The sequence below is a fragment of the Oreochromis aureus genome, linkage group 14 (genome assembly GCF_013358895.1).
Source record: "Oreochromis aureus strain Israel breed Guangdong linkage group 14, ZZ_aureus, whole genome shotgun sequence".
NCBI classification, from domain to species: Eukaryota; Metazoa; Chordata; class Actinopteri; order Cichliformes; family Cichlidae; genus Oreochromis; species Oreochromis aureus.
Window position 1 is genome coordinate 35650414 of NC_052955.1, and position 17787 is coordinate 35668200.

A 17787-nucleotide genomic window follows, 5' to 3' on the forward strand; every position below is an offset into this window, starting at 1 on the left:
TAAAATGGACTCTGAATTCAACGGGGAGCCAGTGCAGCTGTATAAGCAACGGTGTCACATGAGAGTACTTAGATGTTCTTGTCAGAAGCCTTGCTGCAGCATTTTGGACAATCTGCAGACGCGCCAGGGAGTTTTTGTTTAGACATGTAAACAGTGAATTACAGTAGTCCAATCATGATGAAATGAATGCATGAATAACAATCTCCAGTTCAGTATGAGATACTATGGGGCTCAGTTTAGAAATGTTTCTTAAATGATAGAAGCAGGACCGAACCAGAGATTTGACGTGAACGTCCAGGGTAAGAGCACAATCAAAGGTTACTCCTAGGTTCCTGATAGATGATTTCACAAATGTTGAAAGAGGACCAAGAGCATTCATTATGTTAGGTACATGTCTGTCTGGAGCACATACAAGGACTTCAGTCTTTTCTTCATTAAGTTGGAGGAAGTTGTCAGCCATCCAACCTTTGATGGTTTCTAAGCACACATTTAGAATCTGCAGCTTAGAAACATCTTCTGGTTTAAAAGACATATATAGCTGGATGTCATCTGCGTAGCAGTGGTAGCGAATGTCCTCAAAGGGGCTCAAAACATGCTGGAGAGGAAGTCAATATATTAAAAACAATAAAGGCCCCAGCACAGAACCTTGTGGCACACCATAGGACAGGGACGTAGAAGATGACCTGAACTTAGAGACCGCCACAGAAAAGTATCGTTCATAGAGATACGAGGAGAACCACTCTAAGGCAGACCCAGATACACCAACCCAGTATTTCAGCCTTTCAAGCAACATGTAATGGTCAACGGTGTCAAAGGCTGACGTGAGATCCAACATTAGGAGTACAGAACACTTTCCCACATCGTTTTGCATCAGAATGTCACTGGAAACTCTAAGAAGGGCTGTTTCAGTACAATGAGCTCTACGAAAGCCTGAATTTGACTGAAATTTGTCAAAGAGATTATGTTTGTCTAAAACTGCTGTAAGCTGCTTAGCCACAACCTTCTCTAATATCTTAGCAATTAACGGTATTTTTGAGATTGGTCTGTAATTGCTAGTGAGAGATGGGTCCAGCATAGACTTTTTTAACAGGGGGTGTATAACAGCAGTTTTAAAATAAGCAGGGACTTTACCAGATCCCAGTGAGGTGTTAACTATGGTGAGCACACAGGGACCAATAGAGTGAAAGACATTTTTGAATAACGATGCGGGTATAATGTCGAGTGAACATGATGATGCTTTTGTTGCATTAACTATTTTTTCCAGCTCTGACAGTGAGACGGGTAAAAAGCTTTCTAAAATGACAGGCCGAGCTGGCGTAGGAACTGACAATGCAGATGCTGATGGGGACAATTTTTTCCTTACAGCATAGCATGTCTCATGTTTTGCCAGTGCTGGCTCCTTTGTGGCTCTTACTCTTACTAGAGAAAGAAGCTAAACAGAGCTCTTATCCGTCTGTCAGTGGGTTACTGCAAATGAGTAAGAGTAATTTGTCTTTATTGAAACCACACTGACTGGCTCTGTGATTATGTCACTGTAACTGATAATGCATTAAATAACAGTAACATTAGTAAAAAATAATATATAAAATAATAAGAATATATAGATGTATATAGCTTCCTAAAAGGTTCACATTCAGAAGTTTTAATCCAACACCAAGGCTAGATTGTGTAATGTCATCAGATTTCACAATACATTTTTTTTCTTTTGAGCCATAATCCAATCCAGTGTTGATTAGATTACAATCGACCACCAGGACCAATATTAATGTCCCATTCTCTAGAGATTTAAATTCAAATGAGTCTTAAGAGACATTCCTCCTAGTTGTCACCCAAGAACTGTTTTTTAAGGTTGCTGACAAAAAATGTGAGTGTGTGTGTGTATGTAGGAGGGAGGGACTCTTTGTGGTCTGTACAAATAGATGACTCAATCTCAGCTCTTGCCCTGAGCCTCAGTGTAAATGGACCCCACCTCTCCTCTGGCTAATCACTCCGACTGGAGTTCATGACAGCCTTAAGTGCCGACTGCACCGCTGTGTTATTAAATCCAATCCACCAGTCAGGAATTATTTAGGGTGATTACCAAATTTATTTTAATTTTCATCTTCAGCTATCACTTGGTTGCATTAAAGCGGAGGCACGGTGACATTTGGGCTCACTCAGATAAAAGGAGAGCAACATATCATTTTAGCTGACCGTGAAGGCAATGACACACACAGACACAAACACACTCACTCCTGAAGACATTCACCAAGGGTCCAATCTTGTCGCCCATATTGAATTATGTCTCTCCACTCCTGTGGTGCAAACTGCTTGGTAGAGGAGGTGACACCTTGCATTTATGCTAACAGTCGAAGAGAAGAGATTGCAATTTCCTGCTGATTCTCCTTTCTCACAGCAGTGGGGATCCTTTCTGCTAAACCATCCCACTACAACGTCAGTCTTCCACCATCTGCTCCCACCAGGCTGCATTTTATAGCAATTTAGGTTGTGCAACATGACAGAGAGATTAACTTCACAGCTGAAGGGCTAAAGTACAGAAACATACGACTTTCCAAGTTTTTAGGATAAAATTAGCTGATTCAATGATACATTGATGGATACAAATGTGATTATAGAGTAACTTTTTAGTCATCCATCTACCTTCTATTGCTTTGCAGATCCAGGCCTTGGGAGCTGCAGTCTAAACACAGGCCTCTGCCTTCTCGGCCACCCCCTGGTACAACAATGTTGACTGAGATAAAGTAAGCAAAGGGCTAACAAACCGAACATGGTTACAGGTCACAGGATAAAATGTATTACTGATAAAATCTCCCTTAAATGATATACGAACATTCAGACGTCACTGCAGTTGAGACGCCTCAGCACAATGCTGCTTCTTTTCCCTCTATGGGAGTTGAGGTGTTAGCCTTTAAGGATGCTGTGGGCTGAAATGAGCAGTCTGAGTTCTCTAAAGACAACATATGCCCCAAGGCTCTAACAAGCCCTTGCCTATAGAGGCAACTCCTTTCGGCCGCTTCGGCTACCAACACTACCAACACTTTGAGGCTACAGGTAAAGGTAGGAAATTGATAACGTGACCTAAAACTCAGCTTTTTTTTTTACTGCAATGAAATGCTACATCATCCACATTACTGCTACGATTTATCTGTCAGTCTTTTGTATCACTCTCCCCCGATTCATGAGGATGACCCTGAGGTACCCTGAGGTCCTTCACACGAGGGAGGGACTCATTCCCACACTTTTCCAGCATCTGAACTATGTGAAAGTGTTAGAAGTCAGTTTGTTTGTCCAAGCACACAGAGGATTTTTCAAGGTCAAATTCTGGTTATACTAAAGGATTGATGAGGGCACAGCTGGAACATTCAGAAACTGGATCACACTCGGGGTGGAGAGGTAATCACGCTTTCAGAAATCCATCACTTTGACTATCTGAGACATGGAAAAGAAATACATAAAGAATAAAGAATTCCAACTTTTAAAGTTATTATTGTAACATTTTTTTTTTCAGTAAATTTTGGAATAAAAATTGACCTGAAACATCAGTAGTAGTGCAACTTACTAAAAGTGGTAAGATGCCAAAATTAGAGAAAGTTCCAGAAACTGAGGCTGCTGTGATGTTCCAAATCTGCCAAGAGCTCCCAGTGGCGGCAACAATTTGTTGACCTGATTCATGAAATTAAAAAACAACCTACAGTACATCTGTCAGTATATAACTGATGTGGTCATACACTTGGTTACATGCACTTCTTAGTTAATTCTGTAGTTATCAAGCTCAGCTCTCTCTTTTAATGTATACTTTTCATTGTTTAATTGTAACCTCTGCTGTCTCTCTCTGTCCTCTTATGGTCGTGGTCGGGCCTGATGACACATGACCAGTGTTGGTCCAACATCATCATAACTTTGGTCGAGGATCAACATTGCAACTGACGAATGATGTTAACAGTTAACATTAGCTAAGACGTTAGCTAATACTTTTAAAAAAAATTATTACTAGAAAACCAACATGAGTAACCTAAATTTGGCTAACAGCAAACCTAACTTGATAAAAATATTTATTATAATGTATAAATGAATAAAGAAAACGCTTGAAATGCTGATTATTTCTTCCAGAAGAAATTTTTATATTCCTACATTCCTGCAAAGCTATGACATCACAACAATGTTGATCCTGAAAAAGCACATTATGATGCTGCAGGGATATCAGATACATCAGCTGCCGACAGTGAGTGCAGCTCTGTGTTAAATGAATATTGGCAGGCTATATAAAATTTACAGAAATTGTATTTATTAGTAAAATACTTACTGACAGCACAACCAAGATTAGTGGAGTGTGGAGAGGAGCTGAGAAGGGACAATTCAAGTAAAAAAAATATTAACTGAGTTGACGATTCAACAATAAAATAGTGACAAGTCGCGACATAGCCAGAGGTTCGAAAGGAAAGAGTTGTTGGAGTATTTCTTACAGCTCTTATAGCCATAAGGTTTAGATTTAGAAGACTGTAGCCTTTGACTAATGTCTCACCAGACATTTAAGAAAGTTCTAGATACTCCCTTTATCTTTCAAAACCAGAGGATTCAAACAACCTTTTTTCCACATATGCAGCAGTGCACCCTACACACCTGTAAACAGGCTTTGATTTATTAAAACAGTCCCCAACAGGATTTATCCTTTAATTTCCTTCTTTGACGCATTTTTGCTGATGTTCAACTGCACCTTGAAGTATCACTCCATGTTGTGCACCAGAGAGCAGAGAAGTATATATATGCTTCGCATACAGCACATGAATTACCTTGAGTGTTTCATATACAGCACATTTACTGAGAAACTGCTGTGGTAATGCAGGATCCAGCTTATATCGGAAATTTCATTTCGAGAATTGCTTTAAAGAATTTAATCTTTAATGGCTGTACTGGAGCTGAGCCGAAGAACCATATGGATTAGTAGTTTATACTTGGTGTTGATAACTGATTTGCATATTGTGTAACACTGCAGTGTAAATACAGACTTTCCACATGATGCAGGTGCAATGAAGAAGAGTGGTGAGAAAGCTAAGTGCTGAAATGCAAAGGGAATCAAATAAATTACTACACATACAGACTCGTAAAGCAATATTTCCAGTTTTAACTGGAACTGAAAGTCAGAAAAACAATACACAAAAACACAGCTCAGGAATTATGTATGAATAAAAACAATGATCTTCTGACAGCCACAGGAAGCAGACAGGCTAAGTGAGTCAGTGAAGGTGACACAGAGAGGAAAGATTTCATCTCCAACTGTGTTTGTGAGAGAGTGAAAAAATAAAGACACACAGACATCACAGGGCTTTTCTTTGGCATCCAAAGGGGCAGCAGATAATGACACACTGGTGACACACTAGGATGTTAACAAAAACAGAGATACATGCTGTACGACACACACACACACGCACACACACAGACACTCACCAGGCCTGAGGTTTCCTCTTGAGCAGGCCCTGTCTCCTCCATCGAGAGTGGGGGCTGAGATGGTAGGTCAGCTGACGACAAACCTTTTCCATTGCCCCGAGAGAGTCTCCCTCCTATTGAACACACACGGACAGAGACACAAAATATCAGCTTAATTACAGACGGCAGCCAGAAGATAGGAAAAATGTTGCTTTGAAGCTTTATGTAGCTTTATTTTCACAGACATCAGTTCTATTGGTATTTACATGCCCAGCCAATGACAGCTAGCAAGTCAGCATACCAGAGGATACAGCTAACGGCATATTTATATTTAAAGTGTAGTTTTTGCACCTTCTTGTTAGTCTGTGTATAGTATATTGTTGGAATTGTACTTTTCACTGCTCCTTCCGTAATTTGGTGTTGAGTTTTACATATTTCCGAGGTGCTTTTTAAACCAAGCTTTGTACAACAGCTTAGGCTAGAAAGACAGCCTGCATTATCAACATGTAGAAAGTGCAAAACTGTTAGCTGATATAGCACCATAACTCCTTTAATTTCTCCTTAAAATATCCTCTTGTCGGGTTTAAATAAGAAATGACTTTAAAAAAAGCAGCCCCAATATGAACAAGTGATTTTAAAATGGTTACATCCATCTTTTATATACAGTTTTTGAGTTCTAACATTTCTGTGTCTGCTGGTTGTAAAATCGTGTCGGTGATACAGTGTCAGCAGTGTAATGATTTTGTGGTGAAGCAGATTTAACACTGTGGTTAGTCACTTACTGGTTGAATAAACTTCTTCAAATTAGCAGCTAGCTAAAAAATAGGTTATACTGTCTACATACAAGATTAGAGATTAATATATTATAATATTAATCTCTGGCTCTCAGCTCACAGCATGTCTTTTACCCTGTCTTCCTTTTCTCACACCAACCACTGAGCCTGGTTCTGCTGGAGGTTTCTTCCTGTTAAAAGGGAGTTTTTCCTTCTCACTGTCACCAAAGTGCTTGCTAATAGGGGGTCATGTTGGGGGTTCTCTCTGTATGTACTATTGTAGGGTCTACTTTACAAGCGCCTTGAGGCCACTGTTGTTGTGATTTGGCGCTGTATAAATAAAATTGAATACAAGATGATTACATTTCATACCACTGGAAAAAAATGCTCTCAAGTTAGAATATTTATTTGTGATTTAACATTGCATCACCTTGTAACACCAACATTTTTTTTATCTGTGCTGTCGTTTAGGTACCCTGATACCAGAGTGGTATCAGATACAAACATCTAGACCCACGCTATCACTGATGGCCTTTTTTGCCATCACTAGATTTTGCTAGAAAAACAAGTCATGATATATTTCACAAACAATTCAAATACAGTGTAGAGTAACTGGAAGCATAAGATATTTAATGCTGCATTGATATGGTATTAGATAAAGAGTGTTACCAACAAAACAAAGCAATAGCTATCGTGGTTAACAACATTTCTGTTAATTTCCTGCATTCTTTTGTCAACAGGTCTTTACAGGTTAGTATGATAGACTTTATATAATAGTTGATTTAGTTTCTGGGTCTAAAAAGTGAAGGCATTGTGGAAGTGTCTTAAATCTGGATACTATTTAATGACCTGCAGGGGTTGACGCCTCTGCTCCCAAAGAACTTCAGGTGTATAGAAGTGAAAACAACCCTCGGGCTCCATGCTCTGTGACCTCTGCAAACATTTCCTTGATGATCTTATGGGAGTCTTAAAGAGGATAAATCAGGGTTTGCTCATAAGCTAATGATTTATTAATCACAAGTTTGACAATGGATGTGCAGTGTCCCTCGCTTTCTCAATCAGATCCATTTTTCATCATGTCTGGTTTCAAAATGCCAAGATAGCAGCAAAGTACTCAGTTTTAAGCTTTACAACTGGATTCACTAACCAATCGATGTCACAAAGGTTATGTCCTTGTTTAATATACTGTCCATGTTTGGGAGAGCCAGGTCTTGGGGAATTCTATGCAATAGTACATTGACATACTAAACATAAATCGCTGGCAAAGGAAAGAAATATATAACCCTTTGCTAACAAAGGACAAGAGGCCTGTTGGTGACTATACATGTTTCTTCCCTGACCACAACCATAACGTTTGATATCCCAGTGTCGGTGTTCTTCCCACATCATCATAATAATGTTCGTCCAGGATCATTATTGTAAGTGACCAATGACATCTGATCATCCAGTTAGCATTAGCCAAGAACTAACAATAAAAAAATATTACTAACAAATCAACATAGGTAAGGCAAATCGGGCTAACAGCAAACTTAATGTAAAATTAATAGAGAAAGCATTTGAAATGATTACCTCTGTCCCAAAAGAGTGTTTTATATAAACAAAGGCCCATTTTTCTTTTTCCCCCACATTACAAAGCCATGACATCACAACAACATGATCGGTCAGTCGCAGTGTTGATTCTAGACCAACACAGGTTACCAGTTCCACCTACACACCAGCCACCTAGCAAATCAAAATCTGAATTTCAGTTGTGTCTCATTTGCTGGATCTCACAAGGATTTTAGGTTGGCAAGCAGCTGCCGACTGCTCCCTCAGCCAGTGTGGCTTTAATAGACCTCTCCAATAATGTATGTGCATCAGTTATCACTTATGAAGCTATTCCACATATGAACTCAAGTGATACATATGCATGTACATTTCAAACTGTATGCAACAAGTATATGATTTTGATGTTGTCAGTTACGGGTGTTGCCATGTTGACATGAGGAACAGAGAGGAAATGTCACGTCTGACATGGCATCACCACAGAATAAAAGAGGGCAGTGAGGTGTTACAGCAGCCACCAGGAACTGATATAATTCAAGGATACAAGGACCACTGGAGCAAAGAATTACTAAACACACCTTCTGTCAAGTTTCTGATATGACAGGACATGCACAGACACACACACAAGTCTGGGGACTAGAAATCTACAGGGTGTGCTGATTGGCTGCCCATAATCACTCCATTTGGTGTGCTGCATCACAATCACATTGTGTCATTAAGTCTGAGTGTCTGAATTGCACCTTTACTTTCAGTGTGGCACTCTAAAACGTTTTACGATGAAATAGAAAAATGTCATGTACCAAGCATGTTCATGACTTTCTTACAATGGTACAGTCCTCCCAGGGCCTCGGATGAGTGACATGTAAAATTACATCTGTTAGTTGTGACACAAAATAATGACTCATAAATATAAATATAATCTCAGAGATGGCTTCTTAGTCTGTACCATAGAAACTAGGAAGCAATTTGAGAAACAGTGTCACCCAAACCCTCCACTACATCGTAGCTGTGTGTGTGAGAGACTTCCACCCACATTGAAATACATTTATTCAGGTGGTTAGTCAGGTCCAATGTTATCCAGTACAAACAGATGATGGGGGGTTGGGGGATGAGGAGGGGGGCATGGGGGTGGTAGGGTTGAGGGTGATGTCAAAAAAAGCTCTTCTATGTTCCCCTGTTGTGGGGTGAGGATGGATGTTTGTGAGCGACTAGGTTAAAAACTGAAGGGCAAAAACTGGAAGGTGTCACGGCTGAGCAGCAGTCGTGTGGTGAATTGGGAAAAGGATCCAAAATGCAGGCACTGGCCGGGGTGCGAGTGAATGTTTATTTACAGAGGTGATAAGGTGACAAAAACAGGAGGAGCAGAGCGGGGAGTAAACAAGCCTAAACTGGGGAAAACTAAAGAACTCAACTTAAACCAAACACTCACGGAAGGAGGAACAAAAAGCACAAAGAAAGATGGCGGAGAGACGCAGACTGAACACCGGGTTACACAGGATTCTGCAGACGGACATGGAGTAAAACAGACGACGCGACAGTGAACACAGGAAAACACAGGGCTTAAATACACAGAGGGAGTAATTGGGGATGAGCAACAGGAGGGAAACACAGCTGGGGAAATTAGGCTAACGAGACAGGGAGAGGTGAAACTGAACACACTGACATGAGACAAGAACTTTCAGAATAAAACAGGAACTAACAGACACGGAGAACCAGACAGGACACTGAACCTGACAAGCAGACTCATGAGCAGACACAGTAACACCATGGACAGACAGAGACACAGACGCAGACTCAAAGGCAGGCCAAATATAACACATAGAACTCAAACAATAATAATCATCATTATCAACAGATAGCTAAAGAAACAGAATATAATTATAATCAAAACAGTATCACCAGAGAAGAACTAAAGCAAAAATAAACCAAGACATAAGAAACTCAAAATGCTGGGCCGAACCGACCCAGGACCGTGACAGAAGGCGAAAAAGAAAAACTATGTTCTTGCTTTTGAAAGTTACTGACTCTGCCCAGAGGGGAGCAGATGGAAAATTTCATTTCTCAAATTAAATGAAGTGATAATGACTTCATTTGAGAAACTGTGAACACGTTCTGCAAATGTATGTGTGGTCAAACACGGCAAAAACAAATTGAGAAGGCATTTTTGTTGTGTAAATTCAGATTTTTTGATCTGTCACATCCTGTGACAGAACAAGCTCTCACAGTATTTTTTTTCTTTTTTTAATCTTTTGTTTTGTTTCCACTCATTTGATTTTGATTCATTGATTCATATCAACACTCATGTGTAAACTTGTGCTTTACTTGAGCCACAGTGAGTGTAACAGTTAGCTCTTCAACCTGACGGAAATGCTGAGCTGTGCAACAATGAATCCTGCAAAACTTAAAGTGCTTAAGCTGTCACGTTCCCTGTGTTTAACCGGCTGGCTCAGTGAGGCTAAAGGTATTTGTTAGTGTTTTCTCCTACTCTCTCACTCTCTCTCTCTCCTCCTCGCCTGGATCTAGCTCACTGGCCAGCACACCTGAAAACAGTTACTCACCTGCAGCTCATCATCCTGCCACTCCCGGCTGCTATTTAAGGCAGAGGCTCAGTTCTTCTCATCGCTGGAACGTTGTACTACACACGACAGGGTAACCTCGGCTCAACCTAATCTTGTGATCCCTTCTGTTTTTCTGGCTTTGATCTGTTTTGTGCATAGACTCCTCTATCCTGTCCTCAAGCCCTTCCTTTGGATTTCCCGAACGCGTGCGAGTTTGCAGAGTGGACTTGAGCGAAGAGGAGTGTGTAGTGTGGCGTGGCTGAAGAAGAGTGAGGAGAGTGGGAACCCCTCCCGCAATATCCCGTGGACCCATGGAGCCCCCTGGATTTGCCTCACATTCTGTATATAGTCACTTGGTATTTTTTGTGTGTAAATAAACCTTTGCCCTTTACTCCGAATCTGCAACTGAGTCTGTTCCGTCATTCATGACGCAAGCAATGTTGTAAATAAACGTGGGCTATAATTCACCCAAGATGAGGTGTAGATGTTAAAGATCCATCCATCCATCCATCCATCCATCCATCCATCCATCCATCCATCCATCCATCCATCTTCATCTGCTTTATCCGAGGCCGGGTCGCGGGGGCAGCAGCCTAAGCAGAGAAGCCCAGACCTCCCTCTCCCCCAGCCACCTCCTCCAGCTTATCCGGGGGAACACCAAGGCGTTCCCAGGCCAGCCGAGAGATATAATCTCTCCAGCGCGTCCTGGGTCTGCCCTGGGCCTCCTCCCGGTGGGACATGCCCGAACACCTCACCCAGGAGGCGCCCAGGAGGCATCCTTGTCAGATGCCCGAACCACCTCAACTGGCTCCTTTCGATGTGGAGGAGCAGCGGCTCTACTCTGAGCCCCTCCCGGATGGCCGAACCTCTCACCCTATCTCTAAGGGAGAGGCCAGCCACCCTTCGGAGGAAGCTCATTTCTGCCGCTTGTATCCGCGATCTCGTTCTTTCGGTCACTACCCACAGCTCGTGGCCATAGGTGAGGGTAGGGACGAGATCATTTCGGTAAATTGAGAGCTTCGCTTTTACACTCAGCTCCCTCTTCACCACGACGGACCGGTGCAGCGTCCGCATCACTGCAGCCGCAGCACCAATCCGTCTGTCGATCTCCGGCTCCCTTCTCCCATCACTCGCGAACAAGACCCCGAGATACTTGAACTCCTCCACTTGGGGCAGGAACTCATCCCCGACCCGGAGTGGGCACTCTACCCTTTTCCGGCTGAGAACCATGGCCTCAGATTTGGAGGTGCTGATCCTCATTCCCGCTGCTTCACACTCGGCTGCGAACCATTCCAGTGCGAGCTGGAGGCCTTCACCTGATGAAGCCAACAGAACCACATCATCCACAAAAAGCAGAGATGAGATTCTGAGGCCACTGAAGCGAAAGCCCTCCGCCACTTGGCTACGCCTAGAAATCCTGTCCATAAAAATTATGAACAGAACCGGTGACAAAGGGCAGCCCTGGCGGAGCCCATCACCCACCGGGAATGAGTCCGACTTATTGCCTGCGAACCAAACTCTTGCAACGGTTGTATAGGGATCGAATGGCCCGTAGCAATGGGCCAGACATACTCCCGCAACACCTCCCACAGGACACCCCGAGGGACACGGTCGAATGCCTTCTCCAAGTCCACAAAACACATGTAGACTGGTTGGGCAAACTCCCATGCACCCTCAAGTATCCTTGAGAGGATAAAGAGCTGGTCCAGTGTTCCGCGACCAGGACGAAAACCGCATTGTTCCTCCTGTATCCGAGGTTCGACTAGCGGACGAACTCTCCTTTCCAGCACCCTGGCATAGACTTTCCCAGGGAGGCTGAGGAGTGTGATCCCCCTGTAGTTGGAACACACCCTCCGGTCTCCCTTCTTAAAGATGGGGACCACCACCCGGTCTGCCAGTCCAGGGTACTGCCCCTGATCTCCACGCAACATTGTAGAGGCGTGTCAACCAGGACAGCCCTACAACGTCCAGAGCCTTCAGGAACTCGGGCGGACCTCATCAACACCAGGGCTCTGCCACCAAGGAGCTGTTTAACTGCCTCAGTGACCTCGCCCCGGAAATTGGCGGGTCATTCCCTCATCCCAGACTCTGCTTCCTCCTCGGAAGACGTGTCAGTGGGATTAAGGAGGTCCTCAGTATTCCTTCCACCGCCTGACAATTTTCTCAGTCGGCGTCAGCAGCGCTCCACCAGCACTATACACAGTGCAGGTAGAGCACCGCTTTCCCCTCCTGAGACGCCTGACGGTTTGCCAGAATCTCTTCGAGGCAGTCCGAAAGTCTTTTTCCATGGCCTCTCCGAACTCCTCCCACACCCGAGTTTTTGCTTCAGCCACTGCCCGAGTCACATTCCGTTTGGCCTGTCGATACCTGTCGGCTGCCTCCGGAGTCCCACAGGCTAACCAAGCCCGATAGGACTCCTTCTTCAGCCTGGTGGCTCCCTTCACCTCTGGTGTCCACCATTTGGTTCGGGGGTTACCACCACGGCTGTCACGGCTGCTGAGGCGAGCCGTGTGGTGTTGGAGGAAGGAGGACCCAAGATGCAAGCAGTGGATGAAAATGCTGGTGAAGTTTATTTACAGGGTGGAGTAGTGGCCAACAAGCAGTGGAGTATGACAAATAACTGATGACACCTAAACTGGGAGAACTAACATAACAGACCTGGGAACATACGAAAAAGGGATGACAGGCAGAGAGACGCAGGCGACGAACAGGAACCATGGAACACGGAGCAACGCAGACTGACGCAGAGTAACACAGACGAACCGGCAACAGGCAGGAGAACACACAGGGCTTAAATACACACACCAGTAATCAGGGAATGGGCAACAGGAGGGAGATACAGCTGGGAGAAATGAGGCTAACGAGACAGGGGAGAGGTAAAACTGAACACACTGACATGAGACATGAACTTTCAGAATAAAACAGGAAACACAGACACAGAACCAGACAGGACACTGAACTAGACAGGCAGACTCACGAGCGGACACAGTGACACCATAGACAGACGGAGGGAACACAGAAGTGGGAGCAGACAGGCACAGAACAAAACCTTAACAAATGGCAAACCTCAACCAAAGATAACAGGATAAACAAGCACAGGAAATAATATAAAGAAACACAAAACACTGAGTAGACAGACTCAGGACCATGACAGTACCCCCCCCTCAAGGGCTGGCTCCAGACAGCCCAACAGAAACACAAACTGCCCAAAAACAACCCAAAAACCAAAAAAACAGAAAGCGACCCGACCAGGGCGGGCGGTGGGGGTCCAGGACGGAGGGACAGAGTCCAAAAAGGCCCAGATGGCCAAGTTCAGGGGGCCGACCCGGAGGCCGACAGCGCAGGAGGCCAAAACAGTTCAGTTCCGGAGGCCGACCATGCGAAAGGCAGCGGCAGTGGGGCAGGTCGGAGACCGCCACGCAGTAGGCAATGGCGTGGAAACAGTTCTGGGGCCGACCGTGTGGGCGGCAACGGTGTAGAAACAGTTCTGGAGGCCGACCGTGCTGGCGGCAACGCGGCGGCGAGGGCAAGCGAAGGCCGTCTGGAGGCCGCCGCGCGGAGGCAGTGGCGGCGATGCCCAATCATCGGCCCGGAAGGGGCCGCCCACGGCGGCAAGGGCGCCCAGTCATTGGCCTGGAAAGCGGCCGGACCGGACGAGCAGGACGGACAGGACGAGCAGGAGACGTTGAAGCTGAAGCGGAGGCTGGACCAGGCGAGGACGAAGCCGTAGCTGAAGCTGGTGCTGGTGCTGGCGACGCTGGAGCTGATGCTGAACCTGGGCCAGGCGAAGCTGGAGGCTCGGAGGCTGGACCAGACGAGAATGGCGCTGCAGGCGACGGCGTGGAAGCCGGAGATGGTGGCGCTGCAGGCGACGGCGTGGAAGCCGGAGATGGTGGCGCTGCAGGCGACGGCGTGGATGCTGCAGTTGAAGTGAAGGCTGATGAGAAGACTGCTGCAGGCGAGGCTGAAGCCGAGGCGGAGGCTGAAGCCGAGGCGGAGGCTGAAGCCGAGGCTGAAGCTGGACCAGGCGAAGACAAAGCTAATGCAGAGGCTGGGTCAAACGAAGCTGATGACGCTGAAGAGGAGGCCACTGCAGGCGACGCCGATGAGGCTGGACCAGGCGAAGCTGAAGCGGGAGCTGGACCGGGCGTCGCTGCAGACGAAGACACCGAGGCTGGACCAGGCGACGGCGAGGGTGGAGCTGAAGCAGAGGCCGGGCCAGGCGGAGCTGAAGCAGAGGCCGGGCCAGGCGGAGCTGAAGCAGAGGCCGGGCCAGGCGGAGCAGAGGCAGAGGCCGGGCCAGGCAACGCTGCAGCTGGCGGAGATGAAGGGCTGCTGCAGCTGGCGAGGATGAAAGGGGCTGCTGCAGCTGGCGAGGATGAAGGGGCTGCTGCAGCTGGCGAGGATGAAGGGGCTGCTGCAGCTGGCGAGGATGAAGGGGCTGCTGCAGCTGGCAAGGATGAAGGGGCTGCTGCAGCTGGCGAGGATGAAGCTGCTGCAGACGGCTGGACGGGCTCCTCGGGCCCTCCAGCTGACGGTGCAGAAGGCTGGACAGGCTCCTCGGGCCCCCCAGCAGACGAGGCAGGAAGCTGGACGGGCTCCTCGGGCCCCCCAGCAGACGAGGCAGGTGGCTGGACGGGCTCCTCGGGCCCTCCAGCTGACGAGGCAGGAAGCTGGACGGGCTCCTCGGGCCCCCCAGCAGGCGAGGCAGGTGGCTGGGACGGGGCCTCGGGCCCCCAGCAGGCAGGCAGGTGGCTGGACGGGCTCCTCGGGCCCCCCAGCTGACGAGGCAGGAGGCTGGACGGGCTGCTCGGGCCCCCCAGCTTGGACGGGCTCCTCGGGCCCTCCAGCGGAGACAGTCACAGAACCAGCGGGCACAGGGGCCCCTGGCAGGAACAAAACAGAACCAGCAGGCACACGGGCCTCTGGCAGGGACGGAACAGAACCAGCAGGCTCACGGGCCTCTGGCAGGAACAAAACAGAACCAGCAGGCTCACGGGCCTCTGGCAGGAACAGAACAGAACCAGCAGGCTCACGGGCCTCTGGCAAACACACAGCAGACTGCAGCTGCACGGAGCATTGATTCTGCTCAGGCAGTGACTGCCGCTTGCAGTCCTCAGCTGGCTTCTTAACCTCCAGGGGTCCAGAGTCTGCTGGGGCTGAAACCCAGCCTCTGGGAGGCCCTGGAGTGTATCTCAGTCTCAGAACTGGCCAGCTCTTGAGGAATGTCTACAGGATTGTTTGGTTTTTCTCTCTGCCTGGAACGAATGGGTGAACAACGGTTTCTCTCGGGTTGAATCAACCTAGCTTGCTGTACGGGAGGAGTCAGTGAAGATGATGGCTGAACAGGTGGCTGAGCTGAGGGCGACTGAAGCAAAGGTTGAGACAATAATGGTGGAGAAGTTGGGGACTGAACGGATGATAAGGCTAATGATTCTTCTGCCAACCGGGCTACTGACTGGGCTAGGGATTGTAACATGGTTTGTAATACGGCTGTGGCTGTAATTGAGCCATGGATTGTGAGGCCGAATGTGGTGGAGGTGGCGACTGGACTTTTGGCCGGGCGACTAACTGAGCTTGAGGTTGCAGCTTGAAAGAATAAACAGTCTTGGTATGATCAGAGCTGGTGTTAATTGTCTCTGGGGTGTATGCCACAGTTTTAGCAGACTCTGGGTTAACTGACATGGGTTTAACAGGCTCCGAAGAAACAGAAGAACAACAGCCCTTTGCTTTCACTGAAGTCTTAAAAATGCCCACCTGAGAGAGATCAGTTACCACGAAGGTAGGTAAGCTTCGCGAATTAGCTCCCACTGACACACCCCGAACAACCCCAGAAGAAAAAGTCTCAAAGTTCAAATCAGAGCTGTTATCCTTGTTACTCACCACAGTTGGCCGCTCCGATATCCCGGGGTCCGACTGTGGCGAGGGGCGTCGACGGCGTGAGCGGCGTTTCCCATTTGAAGGCTGGACCGACGGGCCGGGCTGAACGCTCTCCGTCGGGACAGGCGGTGAAGCATGAGTTGCAAGGTGGGTGGTAGCAACCGGGGGGAGAAGACGAAGCTCGTTCAGGACGAAATTCTGTGCGAGCGGGTGAAGTGAGCTGAGCAACCAGGGGAGACCAGAAACTAAGCGCTGTAGCCGAACAGCTATGGCTTGGCGGAACTCTCTCCCCTCATGCTCCAGCCATAAGTTAATTAGTTTGTCTACCGAGTAAATAATGTCCTCCCGGAGCTCCTCGGGCGGGTTGACTGCTGCTGGGTCCATTGTGGCCGGTTCGTACTGTCACGGCTGCTGAGGCGAGCCGTGTGGTGTTGGAGGAAGGAGGACCCAAGATGCAAGCAGTGGATGAAAATGCTGGTGAAGTTTATTTACAGGGTGGAGTAGTGGCCAACAAGCAGTGGAGTATGACAAATAACTGATGACACCTAAACTGGGAGAACTAACATAACAGACCTGGGAACATACGAAAAAGGGATGAGAGGCAGAGAGACGCAGGCGACGAACAGGAACCATGGAACACGGAGCAACGCAGACTGACGCAGAGTAACACAGACGAACCGGCAACAGGCAGGAGAACACACAGGGCTTAAATACACACACCAGTAATCAGGGAATGGGCAACAGGAGGGAGACACAGCTGGGAGAAATGAGGCTAACGAGACAGGGGAGAGGTAAAACTGAACACACTGACATGAGACATGAACTTTCAGAATAAAACAGGAAACACAGACACAGAACCAGACAGGACACTGAACTAGACAGGCAGACTCACGAGCGGACACAGTGACACCATAGACAGACGGAGGGAACACAGAAGTGGGAGCAGACAGGCACAGAACAAAACCTTAACAAATGGCAAACCTCAACCAAAGATAACAGGATAAACAAGCACAGGAAATAATATAAAGAAACACAAAACACTGAGTAGACAGACTCAGGACCATGACAACGGCAGGCACCAACCACCTTGCGGCCGCAGCTCACTGCAGCAGCTTCGGCGATGGAGACGCTGAACATGGTCCATTCGGACTCAATGTCCCCAGTCTCCCTCGGAATGCTGTTGAAGCTCTGCCGGAGGTGTGCGTTGAAGATCTCACGGACTGGGGCCTCTGCTAGACGTTCCCAGCACACCCTCACTACACGTTTAGGTGCACCGGGTCTGTCCAGTGTCCTCCCCCGCCACCTGATCCAACTCACCACCAGGTGGTGATCAGTGGACAGCTCAGCCCCTCTCTTTACCCGAGTGTCCAGAACATATGGTCGCAGGTCTGGTGATACGATTACAAAATCGATCATCGACCTGCGGCCTAGAGCGTCCTGGTGCCACGTGCACTTATGGACACTCTTATGTTCGAACAAGGTGTTCGTTATGGCCAAACTGTGATTTGCACAGAAGTCCAATAACAAAACACCGCTCGGATTCAGATCAGGGAGGCCGTTCCTCCCACCTCCAGGTCTCGCTGTTGTTACCCACGTGAGCATTGAAG

At 47.2% G+C, this 17787-nt stretch overlaps 1 protein-coding gene across 1 annotated transcript in view; it reads right to left on the minus strand.

Moving 5' to 3' along the window:
- Positions 1–17787, minus strand: part of lrrc75a (leucine rich repeat containing 75A) — an 84733-nt gene that overhangs the window by 30814 nt on the left and 36132 nt on the right. Inside the window, exon 3 of the mRNA XM_031744132.2 lies at positions 5446–5558. Coding sequence (XP_031599992.1) covers positions 5446–5558 — 113 coding nt within the window. The remainder of the gene's footprint in view (positions 1–5445; positions 5559–17787) is intronic.